This window comes from Manacus candei, unplaced genomic scaffold (assembly GCF_025592945.1).
Source record: "Manacus candei isolate 608988 ecotype Guabito, Panama unplaced genomic scaffold, ASM2559294v1 h1tg000209l, whole genome shotgun sequence".
Classification (NCBI taxonomy): Eukaryota; Metazoa; Chordata; class Aves; order Passeriformes; family Pipridae; genus Manacus; species Manacus candei.
The window spans coordinates 108846-128462 of NW_026138257.1; the positions used below are offsets into that span (position 1 = coordinate 108846).

Consider the following 19617-nt stretch of genomic DNA (forward strand, 5'->3'; position numbering starts at 1 on the left):
TGCTGGGCTGGGAAAGACCACTCAGTCCCACTCCCCTGCCGCGGGCAGGGACACCTTCCAGCAGCCCAGGTGGCTTTGAGCCCCGTCCAAGCTGTCCAAGGGGAGGAGCAGCACTGCTCCCGGGCACAGCTCAGGAAGGAGGTCTCTGCCACTCCGGCCCCAGCTTTGGACCCCTTTCTCCCCTTCTCCCGCCCACGCAAATGAGGTTTGGGAGCACCTCGGGAAGGTGTGTTGGTGAGAAATGTTCCAACCCTGCCGTGTGCCTCAGCCTCCCTCCCGAGCCCAGCCCCCCGGCCCCCGCAGCCAACAAGTTGCGGTGGAAACAAAGGCAGTTCTCGCTTCACATTCCTCCCAGATAGCAATATGTCAGGAGCCCCTGGAGAGGCTGAAAGTAAATGAATCAGTGCTAGAAAGTGAAGGATCTCATCCGTGCTGAATGGTGAGAAGGAGTCCTGAGCAGCATCTCCATTGATTTTCCCCTAATTGACACCCAGCTCGGCTCGCCGGAGGCTGGGCGGGAGCGCCAGGCCCAGGTAGGGCCCTGCCCGGGGCCACCTCGCCTCGGTGAGGGGCTGGGGGGAGCTCAGGAGGAGCTGCTGGGCTGGGCACCCCGTTTTGGTGAGGAGAGGCACGGCCACACCACAGAAAAGAAACCAGGAGCGTTGAAGGAATCACTTAGGAAAGGTTCCCTCTTTTCGGCTTAGGGAAATGGGATGGGAGAGTTGTGCTTGGAAGGTTTGCCCCTGCTGAAATCCACCTTTGCCAGGCTCTCTCTGCCGTGTCCCTGCCTCCTTTGAAGCTGCTGTTTGGGGTCTTCATCCGAGTGGTTTTCAAGTCCCCTTAAAACCAGGTGCTTGGCAGCCTGCTGGGGTGTGGAGATCCCCGAATTTATTCCCGGGAGCAGCCGAGGCTGCTGGTTTGCAGCGACCGCAGACACATTCCTGGGGGAAGGCGGTGAGGAGGGAGCACCTGCAGCTCGGGGAACACTGCTGACCCCCCTGCACCCCAAACCTTACAGCCACAGGAGCCGGGCGGGATCCAGGCGGGATCCGGGCGGGCCCCGGTCCCTGTGAGCCGCCGGCCCCGCGGTTTGCCTGAGTCACTCCCGCCCGGAGCCCCGAGGTTCCTGCTGAGGCAGCGCCGGGGGCTCTAAATGCTTTGTTGAACGCCTGCCCGCTGTGCCTAAGTGCTTTCAGCCCGGGTGGCTGCTGAATCGGGTTTCCTGGGACAATTATTTGGAGCATAAGTACCCAAAGTCTGCTCGAGCCCTTTTCTAAGTGCTTACGTTATTTTGTTTTAAAACCCCTGGCACCGCGTCCTCAGCCCGGTCCCAGAGATGTACTTATTTTAATTATATTTGGGGAAACGCTTGCTGGCCACAACGGGATGGAAAACGTGCCGTGTTTTTGCTCTCGGCCCCGGAGCCCTCACTCTTCTGGCAGCTCCAGGAGCCGGCTGAGCCCCGCCAGGAATGTACGGGAATTAAACCCCAAGCGGAAAACAACGGGAATAGCCCTGGGGTGTCCACGGGGAGGAACCGCTGCTGCTCCAAGTGCAGCTCTAGGGTTAGTTAAGCTGGGCTTGGCAAGGCCAGCAAGGCCAGAGGTTCCCGGGGACTCAGGGAACACAGAGACAGCCACCTCTGGAATGGGGAGGTCACCAGCTCCCCGTGGGCTGGCACACGGATCCCTCGGGATGTGTCTGCCCGCCCGGCCTCAGCAAGGACGAGCGGGTGGAAAATCCTGATGAAAAGGCTGAAGCTGGGAAGAGTTGGGAGCGATTAGTGGTGTGCCCGCAGCTGAGCCTGCCGCAGATTACTCGTCTTTAGGCCTAATCCTCCATGCTGGAAAAAAAGAAAAATCCCAAATCTCTTCATTTTTTTTTATGGAGTGATTATCACAGACTCCGGAATGATTGTGTAAAAATTAATCCCGGGGGATGAGGCCGGGTTTGGAGCTGCAGGGTGGTGCTGGCCAGAAGCTGGTAAACAAACCTGTCCTGGAGTGAGGGAATTAAGCTCAGGCCGGGCTCCCCTGCGCTGAGGGGTCTTATCCAGTCGCTCCAGCCTTGGGTCATGGGGTGCCTGGGGACACCCCACAGCCACAGGTCCCACAAAAGGCTTTCCAGGGCTTCCCCGGAGGTGGGCAGGGGGCTTTAAAGGCAGGAGTGGGGCCATGCCACCGGTGGGGACCGTGCCAGCCCCCCGGCTCGTCCCTCCTCAGGGCTCCGGCTCAAAAAGGTGCTTAAGCCCCGCATTAGGAGCGCGCCGTCCCCGCTGCCAAGCGTGATGGATCTGTAACTATTCTGAAGCCAGCCATGAATATTGCATGTGGATCCACTTATCGGAGCCTCCCCGGCACGGCAGCCCGGGCCCACTTTAATAGGCGGCTGTCAGGAAACGCCAACCAGGCAGGAAGAGTTGGGATCAGCCCTTTCGGTGCCAGCACGGGGCTCCGGGATGGTTTCAATCCTCTTCCTCCCCTCGGTGTTCGAGCCCCGCAAGCAAACAGCCCCCGAGTTCGGGGGGCTGCCTGCTGGGCAGGAACGCGGGGACAGGGACCACAGGGAGGAGAAGTGACTTGGAGCCTCGCTGCAAACTTCTGCAGCCTCTTCGATCCCCAAAAGCAGAGCCAGGACACCCAGGACCTGCTGGTGTGGTGGCAGAGCACTGCTGGTGCCCACAGGGGCATCCTGCTCCAGGCCAGTGGATCCGCCAGGCAGGGGAAGGGAGCGGAACCCAGCCCCTTAATTAAGGGGATGGAAAATAATTAACCCCCCGTAAAACCCACGCGCTGCTGAGAAGGAGCGATGCATAATTTAGGAACGGGGAGGAGGCCAGGATGCAATATTAGCTGCAGACAGCATGTCTGAACAGCAGATGTTCAGCAAAGAGCCCAAAAGTTGCACCTCTGGGATAAATGGATGCATTTGGGGGAGTGAGGGGAGTCCAGGAGAGTGTGAGAGACTCCCAGGGAAAACACGCCGCTGCTGCTGGTGGAGGCTCCACCAATTGCATTAATTAAAGTTCTAATTGTGCTTTGACCTCCTCGGAGGGCCCTCGCCCTCCTTGGCCAAGGCAGTTGGATTATTCCTCCCGGCGCTGATTGTCGGAGCCTTCTTTGCTGCTAAAACGTTCTCTTTCCCAAGCAAAGGTGGAACTTTCAACAGCAACAATAAACAACACCCGTTTATTGAAACAGCCACCAGAAACAGTCATTCCATGGGCAGTTTCTGGGGAAGGCTGGAACTGGATTCAAGGAGAGGCCCTCTGGTCCCTGCTGATGCTCTGGGGGTTGGATACTGGATTGGGAAGCTCCTTTTTGACCCATGGTGATGCCAAGCCCCCTCCCTGGCAGGGCTCAGCTCTGTCGCCGTCTGTCCTTCAGCCTCCCCTCCTTAACCTCTAAATCACGGAATTATTTCCTCACTGACTGTAATTTTATTTTCCAGCCCTGGCTAACGAGCTCTTTGTGTAATGTATCATAAATTACTCAGGGCAAGATCCTTCTTTTACTTAGAATGGGTAAAAAATCGGCCCTGGCTCCAGCCTGGGCCCACATGGGGCTGGATTTTTCCAGCCGGAGCTCAGCTCCGCTCGAGCCCTAATTTTGCAGATAAACAGCTTCTATTTCATTAAATGAGCTCTGCCCAGAATGTTTGTCTTAGTTATTTCCAGCAAATTAATTCATAGGGCTTAATCTGTTTAGCATCTGATTAATGGGATTTTTAATCACCCATAATAATGATAATAAAAGGCTTAAAGTAATAAGCGAGGCAGAGGTGTGTATTTGTCTTCGCTCTGCCCATTGTCCTGACAGCCATCAGGGCTGCACCATAACTCTCAGATCCATCGACCAGGTGGAAAAACCAGCCCTCCTCTGAGTCCCTCTCCTTGAACCCGGGCTGGGGAATCACCTGTTACCCAGGGGGGAGTTGGGAAAGCAGCACCTGGGGGCTCCTGGAGCCCAGACCCACCCTCCGGTGACACAAAGGCCATCCAGCCTCGTCCCTGGTGGTAATAATAATAATAATAATAATAATAATAATAATAATAATAATAATAATAATAATAATAATGATGATAATGATAATAATAATGATGATGATGATGATGATGATGATGTCTCTGCTGCAGGAATCCCCTCTGCTGTCGGAGCAGGCCCAGCAGTGACAGATCCCAGTGTGGCCTCAGCGGGACAGTGGGAGAGACAAGCAGGTATTTTTTTGTCTTTTATCTATTTTTTATCTGAATGCCGACCTCGGAGGAGTCCCACCCGGCCGTGACCCTGCCCAGAGCAGCTGAGACCAAACACAACTCATTGCACACGTGGCCAGGGCCCATCCTTCTCCCTCAGGGGTTTGTTCCTGACTCCTGGGCTCGCAGGGTGCTGTCCTGCCTTCCCCAGTGCAGAAACTCCCCGTTTTTCGCCTGCCAGAGCCTGGAAGCCGAGTGGTTTTGGCTCTGGCAGGGTGAGGGGGAGGTCAGGGTCGGGCACAGGCTGCGGCATTTCCCAGGGAGGGATCGATACCCAACCAGCCGTGCTCGTGCTCCGAGCGGGGAGGGACATGTGCTGGGAGAGGCAAAAAGCCTCGCCTGCCTCTCCCCGGGCTCCTTCCTCCCCTCTGCCCGCCTGAAACGGGAAAGAAAGGCATCGATCTCCTCCTCTTTTCGGGGGCGAGGGGGAAATTGCGGACTGAAGATGACTTGAAAGAGTGAGATGGATGGGAGCGGCTGGAGCTCGTCCTCCACGGGGGGAGGAAAGTGCAGCACAAATGAGGATGTGAGCAATCCATCCGGCGGTCGGGGGCTGGATCTGCAGCTCCAGCATGGAAGGAGAGGAGCAGGGGGGGACTGGGGGCTCTGCTGGGGGTCTCGGGGGCCCCCGTGCTCCTGGGAAGGGGGAGACACCCACACAGAGGTGCTCGGGGCAATCAGGGCTGGGGGGAGGTGGGCTTTGAGGAATGAGATGGGCTTCGAGGTCCCTTCCAACCCAAACCATCCCGGCATTCTGTGGCACTTCTCCAACCACACCCACCTCCAGCACAGCCCGGGGGCACTGCCAGTCCTAGGTGTGAGGCAGAGTCTCCCTCCCTTTTCTCCCCATTTTTTCCCAGGAGAATTCCCTTTTGCCTGCTGGAGACAGGTGCAGGTATCCCTGTCGGAGACATTCCCAGCAGGAGAGGTTCCCCCCCGGCTCCTGCCCCTGGTAGAGCAGTTATAAATTCCCCGTGCAGCAGGTTCCAGGCTGATTGCCTTGCCTATCGGAACCTGGCTGGAAATGAGGCTTTTCCGGGATGACAGATCGAGCTGCTCCCCCAGAGCATCAATCCTGGCAGCCCCAAGTGCCACCACAGCCTGGGGATCAGCCCAGGGCCCGGCTCCTTGGGATGGCACAGCTCTCCTGGGGCAATTCCTCAGCCCTGAGCCCCGTCGGCCCCGCTGAGCCGGGCGCTGACCCCGGATCCCGAGCAAACCCCCTGCCAAGGGCCATTTATCCCGTTGCTGGCCCCTGGAGCAGATGGCACCGTGGGGTCAGGATTTCCCTGGGATGTCTGGGCTGTGAATCCCAACCTGGGAGCTGTGACACCCCACCCAGGGCCTGTTTATTCACCCAGCAGGGTCAGTTTGCCCTGAAGCCTCGGAGTCACCCTTAGGAATATTCCGGACGTGCTCAAGGAGCCCTGGCAGCAGGGGACACAAAATTCCCTAAGTTCCATCCAGCTGTGCTGACTTCCAGCCTGTTGCCACAGGGGTTGGCTCAGGAGGCAGCACCTCACCCCTAAACACAAATCCCAGCCTGGCAAACATTGAGGGAACCCTCTCCCCTTCCCGAGGCAGCCGGCCGGGATCCTGCCGGCGAGCCCCCGGCGGCCCCGGCGCTCATTACTCCGCTCCCAGATGAACAGTAAGTCTCTGCAACAGTACTTACAGCCTGTAATAATATTACTGCTCGCTCTGCTACATGGTCCCTCAGTCATTTTTTCAATTAAAAAAGGCCCAACGCTCTATTAACCTTTTGCCTGCTCCCCCATCCCTCACGCCGGGGGCTCGGGGAAGGCGCGTTTGCCCGGGCAGCAGCGCTGTCATCACGCGTGTGAAGTGCCATTTGTCCACTTAAAAATACGAGCTGCTTTTACCCAGCTCCCACCTCTGAGCTGCAGTGGGATCTCTGGGAGGCAGGTGGAGCTCATTTGATCCCCGGGCTGATTTGATTCCTGCACAGAGACCTGCCAGAGCCCCGGATGCTCCGCTCGGGTTTCCAGGCTCCAACCCGTTATTTGCCAGAAATCACCCGAAGCTGGGCCCTTGTGAGCTGGCTGTGCTGTGCAGAACAGAGACCCTGCTCCAATCCATAGCCTTTCCACTCTCTCTGCCTGCCCCCTGCCCGTCATTTCCCCGGGTTTATTTTGCTGACGGTCCCAGCTGCAGCAACAGGAGCGTTCCGAGTGGTTTGGGGCCGGGTTTGGAGCCCTAACCTGCTCCCTGGCGAGGCTACAGGTCCTGGGGAAAGAGGATATCCATAAAAACTGCTTCAGAAGAGTCTGGCAAAAACAGTGGAAAGAATTTGCAGCAGTGTCCATTTGGGGCAGTGCCCACGTCCATCCCCTTCCTGAGGATGTGGGAGATGTCTTGGATTAGCTGAGTCCCACCTAGGCAGCCCAAAATTTGGCTCCACGGATCGTTCCTTTACCAAAGCTCTCGGAATTTCACTCATTAACCCCACGCTGTGCCTGTGGGGTTAATGAGAGATTTCTATTCCACAGCTCCTCCCCACGTGGGGACTCTTCCCTCGTGGAGCTGCCTCGGGTTAAAGACACCTCGTTATTCCCTCATTTCTCCCTGCAGAAGTTCCCATATCCTGTAATCAGGGCATTTTTTCCCCTCTTTTCTCCACGTCAGGCTCTCTCAGCCGGTGTATTTTTGGCTCCCGGGTAATTTTGACGGCTATTTTCTGTTCTCCCCCCCGGTTCCCCGCCTCCTTCGGAGCCCTGAGTACCACAACAGGCCGGAGCTCTGCAATCTCTGCCCACAAGTGCCCCATGCTGAGGCAGGAGCTGCTCCTCACCCCCCTCCCCTGCTTCCCCAGGGCTTCCATTAGCCCATTTTCCCCCAGCAGCTTTTTGGGTCTCCTGCTCCATTATTTATTTGAGGATAAACACCTAAAAGCCGGCTGTTTTTCCCCGAGCTGTTGCTCCCAGAGTGGTCTCCTCTGGGGTGCCCCCCACGTGACATTTATCTCCGGCCTCGGGTTTTCCTGGTTCCCTCCCTGCTCCTCTTGTCCAGGCTGTGCCAAGGGACACCATCCCACCCTCTGGCATTCCTTACATCCCCTGCAACCATCCCGTGGCTGATGGTGGGGATCAAACTGCCCGAGGGAAACGTTATTTACTTTTCCCACTGTAAAATACCCCTGGCACTAAATCCAATTCCAGTGCTGGCAAGGCCTAAGGGTGTACCTGAGAGGGGCAGCTCCCACTGGGAGGGCTCCAAGGCTCTCATAACTCTCCGTGTGGCACCTCCAGAGGGTGGGGAGGCCCTGGCATGAGCTTCCCTCCGTCGCTGGGAGTGTCCAGGACAGGCTTGGAGCAACCTGGTGTTCCAGCCCGTGGCAGGGGGTTGGACTAGACTGTCTTTAAGGTCCCTTCCAAGCCAAACCAGCCCCTTTTGGCATCTGCCAGGCCCGTCCCAGCCCTGCAGCAGGGTGGCTGCAGCGCCCTGGACGCTCAGCTCCTTTCCCAGTCGGAGTCCTGTGCCCCGTCTCCCTCCTAATCTCCCTCTCTCCAAGAGCTTAGGGGGATTAGCAGGTCCCTCTGCGTGACCTGTCAACCCCCCTGATCCCCAAACTGACTCCTCTAATGGGATTGTGCCCACCTTTTCCAGCCTGGGTGCACCTCCGGGCTGTGGGTGCGGGTTCCCGGGGCTCCCCCTCTTTCCAGCCCCGCTGCCATCCCTCTTTTCCCTCCCCAGCCCTTCTGCCATCCCTCCTTTCCCTCCCCAGCCCTCAGATTTATTATTCCACGGCAGTGGTGGGGGATTGCATTTGAAATCAATTAGCACAGGTACTCGGAGATGAATGTTCGCCCTCGGAAAGAAAGGGGATGAAAACATCGCATTTAAATCGAAATCAATTCCCCTTTCATGTATCCCTTCCCGGCTGCTGCCCGAAATTAATAGTTCTTAGATATTTGTGCGGGGAGAGGAGAGTCTGCCCTGCCAAGCACTTCCCTCTCCTCCTCCCCAGCTCCAGGCTCTCCCACCCTCAGCCCTCTGGCCAAAAGGGGCCGTTTGGTTTCCCGGCTGGAATTGCCTCCTCCCTCCTGGTTTTTTTGTGACATCATGAGCCATTTCTCCACGGGAAACCGTTGAATTCCAGCACTAATAAACACCAGGGCTGCAGCACAGGGACCCCAGGAACTCCAGGGTGTGCCATTACCCCGGGCTGGACCTTTAGAGGAAACCTCTTTGCACCAATTACGCTCCCTGGGGGCCCAAAAGGATGACAAGGCAGGGATTAAGGGATTGTCCCTCCGGATCCCGGGGGCATTCCCGAGCATGGGGAGCCCCCCAGACCCCCAGCACCCCCAGGCTCCCCTAAAAGGGAGCTGGGCTGGGTGCCCACCTTGGCTCCAGCTCTGGTGCCAAGTGGTGCCACTCAGGCCCAAAGTTTGGGACAAAAGCAAGGGAAAAAACCACCCTAAAAACCAAAAGCAGCTCTTCTTTTCAGGCAGTGTCCCTGGGTGTCCCCGGGACTTTTCCAAAGCCTGAGCCAGAGAAAAAGAATGAAAAATGGCATTTTTTGCCAAATTTCCCTGGATATGGGGGCCAAATTCCCACGGTTACCTCGAGCAAGGAGTTTTCCCTGGGGTAAAGGACCCATCAGCAGCCAGGGCCTGCCCTGCTCTGGTGACAGGGTGCCCTGCAAGTGACCTGTCCCCTCACCCCCAGCTCTTAATGCCAAGGGTCTTCCCAACCTGCTCACCCTTTTAATACCATAATCATTTCGGTTGTTATCCCCCTTCAGCCTCCAAAACCTAATCCCAAACTTAAACAAGCATCTGTCCCCCTCATTCACCACGAATTACGGCCCGGGCCCCTCGGCCCTGCCCTGATCCCTTCGATCTGGGTTTGCCAGCAGTGTTGTGATTAATCTCCCCCTCCAATCATTTTCCCCTCCCATCTGTTTTCCAGCAGGAGTCCCGGGCCTGCCTGGCTCTAATCCTGCTGTGCCAGCTCCAGGCACGGGGGAGGCCTCGCAGCCCACGCCCTCATTTACGTCCCTCGCATTTTTAGGCGTTTTTTTGGCATTTTCTGACCGTGCCGGTGATTTCTCCCCTAGAAATCAGGCTTTCAGCTCAGCTGCCTGGCTCAGGAACACAAACTGTTCCCAGCCCTCTCCGTTCCTGGCCTCCAGGTATTGATCCCTGGCTCCATTTTCCTCGCTCTCCGCTCGATTCCTGCCGCTGCCTATTTTTGGGTCGCGCTTCCCGCCGGGCAGATCCTTCTGGAGCTTTGCTCAGGCTCCCTCTGCTTGGCCTCCCACTGGCACTGCAGCACCTCCAGCCCTTCCCCAGGGGCCCCTGCCTGGCTCCCACTGGCACCCTGGCCCCACTGCCCTCCCTGTGCCCACAGACTGCCCGTGCCCTGGGTTTGGGAGCTCGGGGGGCTCCGATTTAATTACAGTTCATATTCTAATGTGACTTGTACTCCCTTTTTATTTTTGCCTGCAGATATTTGCAAAAGGTGCAGATTTCCACCTCTCTGCAGGGCTGCAGATCCCAGTTATTAAACCTGCCCACACCCATCCCACCACTCTAAAGGCCTGTGCAGGGCTGCAAATGGAATTTAGGGTGCCCAAACCCCCGCCCTCCACCCCCTGTGCTGAGGGTGTGCTCCAGCCATTTGTTTCCCTCTTTGAGTCCCTATTTCTCCCCTCTCCGTGTTATTTGTTACCGGCTCTGGTGGAGAGCTGGCAGGCTGGGAAATCAATCCAGCTCCGGAGCCGGAGCCTCCGAAGGGCTGTGTGGGAAAGGCTGCCCCTTCCCGGGACAGCGGCTTGACACCAGATAAATCACCGCGGGTTTTTTTGCCAGCGGGCCATATTTCAAGCTCACAATCAGTCCCCCATCAGCCCTCGCCTTCCTTCAGGCATCTCCTTCCCCCCTGCCCGTGATTTATGTCCCCGGGCACCGACACCAATCGGACGTTTCTAATCCTCCCTCCTATAATTTCTCCTGGCTGCGTTTCCTTAATTATCCCTTTCTGACCTTCCTTTTCCCCCTCCCGGGCTTCCTTCTTCTAGTTTACAGTGTGCCCGTGGTTTCTGAGCCCCCCGGAGCCGTGGGGACATCGGGGGTTTGGGGTGGCAGGGGTGGGAGCAGCCCCGTGCCAGGCTGGGGCCGGGCACAGCGCTTGGAAAAGCTCCCCAGGGAAGGACGTGGGCAGCTGTGCCAACCCCAGGCGGGTCTGGGGAGAGGGAAAGCAGAGCAGTTAACTTTCTGGAGCGGCTGGAACATCTCCCTCATAATTAATAAATGGGAGCTGTTTTGCTGCAGCTGATCAATACGGTTGTTAGAGGGCATTGATCGCGGGGGGGATCGCTCTTTTTGTGGGGACCATTTTTCACCTCTCCGGAACAAAGGGCTCCCCGGGGGGCTCTCCCAGCCCGCCCCAAACGGCCCACGAGGGAGAGACAATTAATTAATTAATTAATTAACACCCCCAGAGCCTCCGGAGGGGCCGGAGCCTGTGCCAGTTTTGAGGTACAGACGGGTGGTGCCACGGCAGGACAGGCTGTGCCCCCTCCTGTGCCATCACCGCGTCCTTGGAAGCCTCGTGCCAGGATCCTTTCCCAAGGAAAGGACCCAAGCTGGGTCAGCTTTTCCATGACAAACCCCGGGCAGGCAGTTTATAGGGTGATAATAAGCCTCAAAAAAACGCTGGGAAGTGACACTCCACATGCCAGGATTTGCCTTGGGAGATGAAATTTAAAGAGCTTGTTGAGCTGTTTGGGTTTTTTTGGTTTTGTTTTGTCACCGTGGCGGGTTTTTTTGAGTGGTTTGTTTGTTTTTCCTCTCGAAGGAAACACAAATTCAGTTCAGGGCAGCACTTCAGGCCTCCTTTTCTCCTCGCAGCTCCTGTTCACCCAGGCACCTCAGTCCCTGTGGCTCACGCAGGGCTGAGCCTGGGAGGGAATGACACGGGAGGGAAGGACACGCTGGGAATGCTCCCATGGACAGAGCAGAGTCTGGACATCACACCTGCAGCGCCTGCCCACAACCTGGGGGATCAATGAACAATTAATTCCTGCCACCACTGGTATCTCCCAGCCCCTAATTAGCAGCCCTGGCAGTTGTCTGTCAGGCAGGAGCAGGGGCACTCTCTTCCCGGTAATTAAGGCTGGATAAACTTGTTTGGAAAAGGCTGAACTACCCAGCTGGGAGGCAGGGGAAAAAAAAAATCCCGACAATTAAGACTGAGATCTTTAGAAGAGCTTTTAAATGTCAGAGCTGCCAGCGTTTGGCTCGGGTTAAATGCCCGGATCCCACAAGAATCCAGCCCCAAATTAGGATTTCAGATGTGCAGCGGCTCAGGAATGAAGTGGTTCCTCTGCTCTCCCTTTCTCAGGGAAGGGAGGGTTGCTCCTGAGCAACTTCCAGGGGGTGAATCGAGGTGATTACTGATGGCAAGGCCTGTTTTATCTGATCCCAAACCACAAACCGGGATCTTGTCACCTTGGTGGCATCCTCACCCCTGGAGCAGGGCCAGGCTTCCCCGGCAGCCAGCACGGCCAGTTAGTGCTCCTAATTAACTCCACCCAGCCAAACTCCTCGAAATCCAGCCCAGTTCGGCCCATAAATCCATAAATCTTTGCTCAACCACTGCCTGCAGACGAGGGGGAGTCTGATTTCCCACTTCCCTCCTGCTGAGCTGAGGATCAGGGATGGGCGGCGGGAGAGACACCGGGGTCCCAGTGCGAGGCACGATTTCAAACTTGGTGGGTGGTAAAATTCTGGAGGAGACCAGCGGGTTAGTAGGAGTCTGTTAATGATTTTACAGCCCCCGCTGGCTCCCCACTCGTTTTCCTTTGTGGTTTTGTCATTTTAACGGGGCGCTGATAACATCATCTGATAACATCATCTGATAACATCTGATAAAACATCTGATAACATGTGATAAAACATCTGATAACATCTGATCACGTCTGCCTCCGGGACCGCGCCGTAAACAGGCCTCGGGGAAAAAAAAAAATAAAAATAGCGCCCGCCGCTTCTCGCCGGGAATATCGATTTTTTTTGGCGTTGGAAAGGGTCAAATTCAAATGGCCGGCACAAAGAGAGGCCGCGGCTCACAGAGAACAAAGTGCGGCGGCGGCGGGAGCGGCTCGGGGACGGGGATGGGGACGGGGAAGGGACAGGACAGGACAGGGCGAGCCTTTCCCTTGGGAACGGGCAGCTGCTGCCCGTCCTGCCGGGAGCGTCCTGCCGGGAGCCGCGGGCTGTGCCGAGGGGATGGAGGGGCCCGGAGCCCTCCCCCGCCTCGGTGGGACAGAAGAGTCCATGCGGGATGTGAATCCCGCTCCCGAGGAGGGAGGGACGGGCGGGGGACGGAGGAGGGAGCTGGTGGCAGTGCCACTCCCCAGCAGAGCCCGTCCTGCTGCTGTGCCCGTCAGGAATCACAGCCCAGCTAAAAGCCCCTCGGTGCCCTCGGCAGGGGCTCTCAGGACGGGCCAGCATTCCCTGGAGCCTTTGGCAGGAGGGAGGGATGCCTGGGTGGGATGCAGCAAACAGCAGGCCGGTGGGACTGGGAGCGCTCCCACCCCTAAACTGGGAGAGCCAGCCCGGCTCCAGCCCTTCCCTGCCCACCTGCCGCGGGCACAGCCCTGGACAAACCCGGTGGAGCACCGAGAGCTGTGGAAATCCAAGTTCTGGTCCCTCGGGAACGCCTTGGAAAAGGCTCCCGGGCTAACGGGAAGCAACAGCCTCGGCGGCAGAAGGGAAAATGCCCGAGCAGCACCTGCTGAAAGGAGGGGATTGTACCCAAAGAGCCCGGGGCAGCTCCAAATCCCTTCATCCAAAGAGCATTATTTATTCATGTTCCCCTCGTATGGACTGCAGGGCTTGGAGGAGAGACAGGATCGATCAGGAGAGCATGGAGGGGGAATCTGGGGTGCAGGGCCGGGTTGGAAGGGAGGGGAAAACAGCAGTGGGATCTTGCAAACCGGGCTGTGGGACAGGGGGACAGCCACACCCCAGGGCAGGGACGTGTCCTTGGATCCTTCAGCCTCCCCTCCCGGCGGGAAGCAGGCCCGGAGAAGCAGGAGATGATGCCTTTTTGTGGTCGCACGCAGGAGGGAGCTGGAGCCTTTGAAGGGGAAAAACAAACGTCTTTCCCACTCAATTAAACGTGGCCAAAGGCTCTGGAAAAGCAAACGGGCTCCATTTAGGGCTCGGGGATGGCGGGAGGTCGGACAACCCAACCGGCTGCGGCCGCCGCAGCGAACCCCTCTCCCCGGGGTATCTCCCAGAGCAGAGGGGAAGGTCAGTCCTTCAGCTCCACAGAGCAAACCCCAGGCAAGGTGTCCCCAAAATCCCCGGCGCCGCCCGAGCCGCTCCCAAACCCATCTCCCGGCTCGTTGTTCTGCCGGGCAATTTGTCACCGGCCGGGGATCCGCGGCGGCGTTTTAATGCCAGCAGCTCCCCACTCTCCCTTTCTCTTCCCCCCCGAAGAAAAATAGCTTAATTTCTGCAGTTTGATAGATTTTCCTGAGCCTTCAAAAGGTAGAGAGAGAGAGAGAGAGAGGCTCTTGAAAATCGGTCGTTGAACTATCCACAGGCATTTTATAATGGCCGTAAATAGGCCTGTGCTGAATGGCTCTCCAGGCATCGGCTTGAACGGTGTCCTTGACACTGTTATTATTATCCCCACAGAAAGGGAAAAAAAAAGGGGGAAAAAAGAAAGGAAACAGAAAGTCTGGGAGCCTCTCCACGGCTCAGGAGCCGAGCTGCCCCCGCCAGATCCCACCCCCGGAATTGCCAGAAATTCCCTGAAACAAAGGGATGCACACGCGAAATTTTGGGAGCTTTGGAGCCAACCGAGTGCAAGAAGTTGGGGGGAATTTATTTGCTGTCTTCTGGCCCCTCTGCCCACCTAAATCCTCGGCTGCTTTCCGTCGGGGGATGTGTTTGTGTAACTCCCGTGTCCTGGCGTCCCCTTGCTCTTTGCTGATGAACCCCCAGCTTCGGGGGGTTATTTTTCAGGACAACCAGCATCCCAACAGGTCTCCACGGAGCAGCTGCGAGGTGTTTCCAGCTCCAAACCCTATCCTGACCTTCCTCCACTGCATCTCCCACCTTTCCCTCCAGACCTGTCCTTTTCCCCCTCAGATCCCGTGGGATCAAGTCACGAGAGACGCCACAGAAAAGCTCCAGGTTAATCAGCACGAGCAATTTTCTTGGCATAAATAAGGTGCTGCCTTCATTTCTTTCACGAAAGCCACTTTGGATTTTTTCAGCCCCCTCACGAGGCAAAAATAGCTCGTCCTAGAAATGTCAGCGGCACGTATGGATTTCTCTCCCTGCAAAACGAGCCATGGAGCAGCCTCGGAGCCCTTCCCGTGCAGGGATGCTCTGCCAGGGGGCGGGTTTGGGTTGGGAGAGACCTTAAAGCTCATCTTGTTCCATGGCAGGGACACCTCCCACCAGCCCAGGTTGCTCCAAGCCCCGTCCGACCCGGTCTTGGACACTTCCAGGGATCCAGGGGCAGCTACAGCTTCCCTGGGCAACCTGTGCCAGGGCCTGCAACTTGTCTGTCCCCTCCCTCTCCCCGATCCTCACACCAGCACTCGGGGGGGGGGCTTTTCCCTCCCGGCAGCGCCGCCCCCGCCCCTTCCCGGCACCACCAGCGCTAATTGCTCCCGGTTCGTTAGTGAGCGACGGCCTCCCTCCCTCCCCGGGGGGCTCCAGGGCTGCCTTTCCTGGAAGTGTTTCCTCCCCGGGCCGCTGCGTTTCCGCATCCATCCATAATTGATGCCGGGCTGGGATTTGGGGTGGAGCCGCGACGGAGCACGGCCTGTGGGATCCCCCCCCTCGGGGGTGCTTTCAGGGATGTGGGTGACAGGGATGGGATGGAAAGCTGCCCTCCCACCTGCTCCTTAGCAGGGATGAGCTTCCCCCTGAGGTGTCCAAGTGCTGTTCCAGGGCCGGAGTCTCCCTCGCCCTTCCCGAACACATCAGCCCCCCCCATCCCGGGAAGGTGCCCCTGGGCATGAATTTTCAGCTCTGCCTTGCTGAGAAACCTAAAACCCCTAAAACCTAAAACCCCCCCATGAAACCCTCTCTGTCAGGCCCCAGCCCACCCCACGGTTACATAATTCCCAGCAGGAAGGAGCGCTCGGAGTTTTTAAGCCGCCGGTTAATTGTCTCCCTCCTCCCCCAGTGGTGCAGAACAGACACGAAATGAATCCCACAAAACCACAGCTGACAGGGTTTTAAAAAAATCTGTTTTCCTGCAAGGAGCTGCGGGAAGGACGGGTGATTAATGAAGACTAGGGGAAAAAAAAGGTTTTATCCAGCAGATTAATTTCCACGGGTGTTTAAATCCTTGGCAGAGCCGGACAAGGTGGAGATTTAAGGTCCCTTCCCACCAAATCATCCCAGGATCCCGTGATTCTCCAGCCTCCCCCTGCAGCCAGCGCTCCAGGAGCAGGTGGACGCTTTGGAAAAATGGGAAATCTGGGCAAATTGACCCTGTGAGGAGCAATCACAGCTCCACTTCCCATTTCCCAGGGCAAACCTTCCCCCGGGACCTTTCCCCATTTTCCGAGCGGATGCACTTGACGGGAACTCATCTCCCGGATCCCCGGGGTGGGACACGGCCCGGCTGGATCCCTGCATCCATTCCCAGGTTGGACCTGGGCTCTGCTCTCATTTGTGCCTGCAATGAAATGGATTTTAACCCATTTTCTGTCTGAAACCCATTTTTTTAGTAAAAAAGGCCCAATTTAAACTGGCCGGACGTGCAGATTCCGGCGTCGTTCCCACGCCGGGAGCCTCGGTTTCCTTTCCCTGTGCTGAACCCCGGGAGTGAGTAAACGCCTGTTTAAAGTTATTTACATCAATAAATAAATATTTACCCCCATTTGAAGCCACTTGAGCCCTGGGCAAACAGGTTCCAATTTAGCAAAAAAAAAATCAATTAAAACCCTGCGTTCCTAATGCGCCGCCGTTCCCGGAGACGTCGCTCCCGCCTTGCCTTCCGAGCCCCAAATCAGCATTCCAAAAGCTGGGCTGTGCTGAAAGAGCAGAAAGTTTCACCTTTTAATTTTTCATAGGGGATTAATTTTTAATTTCCCGACATCAGAGAGAGAGAGAGGGAGAGAGGGAGAGGGAGGGGGGGGGAAGTTCCCCAGGAGCCTCTCCCGCTTCAAAGCGCGCTCCAGGCAACCGCTGCGTCCAGGGCCAATTTATCACACCCGAGGCTCTGCTCCGTGGGGTTTTTTTTTTCCTGATTTTTTTTTCCTCCTTCAGACAAAAGTCTGAACGCTGGGGAAGTTTTCTGAAAACTGGGACCAGCCCCTCTCCCAAACCCACCTTGGAGGGTCAGGGTTGGAAACGACCCCGCTCCCCTCCCTCTCCCCGCGCCGCCGGCTCGGCCCGGCCTTGTCAGAGCGCATCCTCTAGTTAGAGCTTGGAAAGATTTCCCTCCTGGCTCCCAGGGATTGATTTTTCCAAGGCTCAGCAGCTGAAGGAGAGCAGAGGGTTCTCCGGGCGCTGCCGCCTCTGCCCCTTCCCTCCCTGGATCCTCCCGGGAATGCCGGAGCCACGGAGGTCGAACACGTCCACGTGCTCTGGAAGCGGAGGATTCCCACAATTCCTGCTCTCATTCCTGCCTATTTCCAAAGGGAATTACTGACACCCAGGAAAACCGACAGGTTTCAGTCCAGTTTTATTCCACGAGCATCTTTACACCGGGAATTTTTATCCACAGGCAGGGAGGGGAGCGGATTCCCGGAGGAGCAGCCCCTGGAACGGGTCACACGGTGACTCCCGTCACCCCCCTCTCACCCAGGTGTCACCTTTGGCTTGGGAACTGCCAGGGAAAGCCACAGACACCTCTACACTGACAAACACAGCAGGGATACGGCACGGGAAGCTCACACTGGAATGACAGGGTCAGGAATATCCGCCGGGAACATTCCCGGCAGTTTGTGGTCAACGTTCCTAATGTCCTGCTTTGGAATGGGATTTTAAACAGCAGGTAGATATGGAGCTGCTGGGCTGCAAATCTCACCTGAGCACTGCACGAGGAAATAAATGCATTTTACCCTTAGAAGCCATTTGAGGAATTAATTTATTCCTCTTGGATTCTCCAAGTACCGCTTTTAGTTTAACATGTAGGGCCAAGCTCTGCAGCCAAGGAAAAGCTGGACAAACACACAATTAAGAGAGAATCTCCTCTTGCCCGTGAGCAGAAACCAGCAGATTTCACACTAAATATTCCACAAAATGAAGATATGTAAGAAGGAAACACAGTCACAGCCAGTGTAACACAGGAATATTCCTACTGACGGAAATGTTTCAGTCTATCCAGTCAATAATTTGCTTTTTCCATAGTTTTGATCATTTCTCCAGCCCCAAATGGCTCCTCTTTGTCCTTTATTTAAATAAATACCTGCACTGGTAGCAAAAACCACCTTTATATATAAATACTCCTTTTCTCCAAGTTTGCTGTTCCACTGAAAGGGCTTTTTAAATTATTTATATACACTATTATTTTTTCCTTCCGGCCTGGGCGCGGCAGCACTTCCCAAATCCCTCGGAAACGGAGCCTCGATCCCAAATTCCAGCCCTCCCCATTCCCAGGCTCTGGGCTGTGTCACCCACCAGCATTCCGGGAGAAAATCCATGTAAACAAGGAGCTGTTGTGGTAAACACTGACATTCCAGGAGGCTCCAGAGGGAACAGGGGTGGGATGACATCCATGAGGAGGAGCCAGGCTCGGGATGAGGTGCTGCTGATCCCGCGCCGCCGGCTCTTCCCGCCGCCGGCATCTGCTTCCTCCTGCACGCCGGGGAAAAACGGTGTCAGCTGCCAGCTGGGATGAGAGCTTGGAATCACAGGGATCCCCTCAGACCCCGGCTGAGCCCCTCGGAGCCAGGCAGGAACCCCTGGGATTCCAGCTGGAGCCCCTCAGAGCCAGGCAGGATTCCCTCAGATCCTGGCTGAGCCCCTCAGATCCTGCCTGAGCCCCTCAGATCCTGGTTGAGCCCCTCAGAGATGTGTAGGAATCTTCCAGAGTCTGGATTCCCTCAGAGCCAGGCAGGATTCCCTCAGATCCTGGATTCCCTCAGATCCTGGATTCCCTCAGATCCTGGCTGAGCCCCTCAGAGTCGGGCAGGAACCCCTGGGATTCCAGCTGGAGCCCCTCAGAGCCAGGCAGGATTCCCTCAGGTCCTGGATTCCCTCAGGTCCTGGATTCCCTCAGATCCTGGATTCCCTCAGATCCTGCCTGAGCCCCTCAGAGCTGGGCAGGATTACCTCAGATCCTGGATTCCCTCAGATCCTGGCTGAGCCCCTCAGATCCTGGCTGAGCCCCTCAGATCCTGGCTGAGCCCCTCAGAGCTGGGCAGGATCCCCTCAGAGTCTGGATTCCCTCAGAGCCAGGCAGGATTCCCTCAGATCCCAGCTAAGCTGGGCAGGATTCCCTCAGATCCTGGCTGAGCCCCTCAGAGATGTGTAGGAATCTTCTAGAGTCTGGATTCCCTCAGAGCTGGGCAGGATTCCCTCAGATCCTGGATTCCCTCAGATCCTGCCTGAGCCCCTCAGAGCCAGGCAGGATTCCCTCAGATCCTGGATTCCCTCAGATCCTGGCTGAGCCCCTCAGAGCTGGGCAGGATCCCCTCAGAGTCTGGCTGAGCCCCTCAGAGATGTGTAGGAATCTTCCAGAGTCTGGATTCCCTCAGAGCCAGGCAGGATTCCCTCAGATCCCAGCTGAGCCCCTCAGATCCCGGCTGAGCCCCCCAGATCCCAGCTGAGCCCCCCAGATCCCAGCTGAGCCCCCCAGATCCCAGCTGAGCCCCTCAGAGCTGAGCAGGAACCCCTCAGATCCTGTCTGAGCCCCCCAGAGCCGGGCAGGATTCCCTCAGATCCCAGCTGAGCCCCTCAGAGCCGACAGGAACCCCTCGGATCCCCTCGATCCCCTCAGCGCTCCCCTCACAGCGAGGGGCGGGAGCTCCCAGATTTCAGGGTTGCTGCCAGATTTTGGGGAAGGCCCCACCTAGACCATGAAGCGGTGCTCCTTGCCGTCGTGGGCCATGAGGATGACGTGGCGGTTGGAGGTCCAGATGAGGCGGGCGAGGCGCAGGGCGTTGTGGGAGCCGGGCGAGGCCGGCTGCACCGGCGGCACCTGGTAGGTCTTGATGCAGCGCAGCTGCGGCGCCGAGTTCAGCATCCCGATGCTCCCCAGCAGGGACGTGTTCATCTGCACGACACACACACCTTCCGGGGGCTGCCAGGCACGCCTGGAGCTCATCCCAAACTCCCACGGCCCCAGGGCTGAGCGAGAGGCCGCTCAGAAGGATCGTGGAAGGGACCTAAAGGATCATCTTGTACCGGTCC

General features: G+C 57.0%; 1 protein-coding gene and 1 long non-coding RNA gene across 3 annotated transcripts in view; one reads left to right on the forward strand and one right to left on the reverse strand.

Annotated features, from left to right (window-relative positions):
- Positions 1–6902: 6902 nt before the first annotated feature.
- The window catches only part of LOC127464302 (uncharacterized), a 52999-nt gene continuing 40284 nt past the window's right edge, over positions 6903–19617 (forward strand). The window contains exon 1 of the long non-coding RNA XR_007901288.1: positions 6903–6914. This is a non-coding gene — a long non-coding RNA (uncharacterized LOC127464302). The remainder of the gene's footprint in view (positions 6915–19617) is intronic.
- The window catches only part of WDR7 (WD repeat domain 7), a 30810-nt gene continuing 28121 nt past the window's right edge, over positions 16929–19617 (reverse strand). For both annotated transcript variants that reach the window (XM_051774583.1, XM_051774582.1), the window contains 2 exons: positions 19277–19480; positions 16929–18060 (listed from right to left, as the gene is read on the reverse strand). In XM_051774583.1, coding sequence (XP_051630543.1) covers positions 19277–19480 — 204 coding nt within the window. In that variant the 3' untranslated portion in view covers positions 16929–18060. The remainder of the gene's footprint in view (positions 18061–19276; positions 19481–19617) is intronic.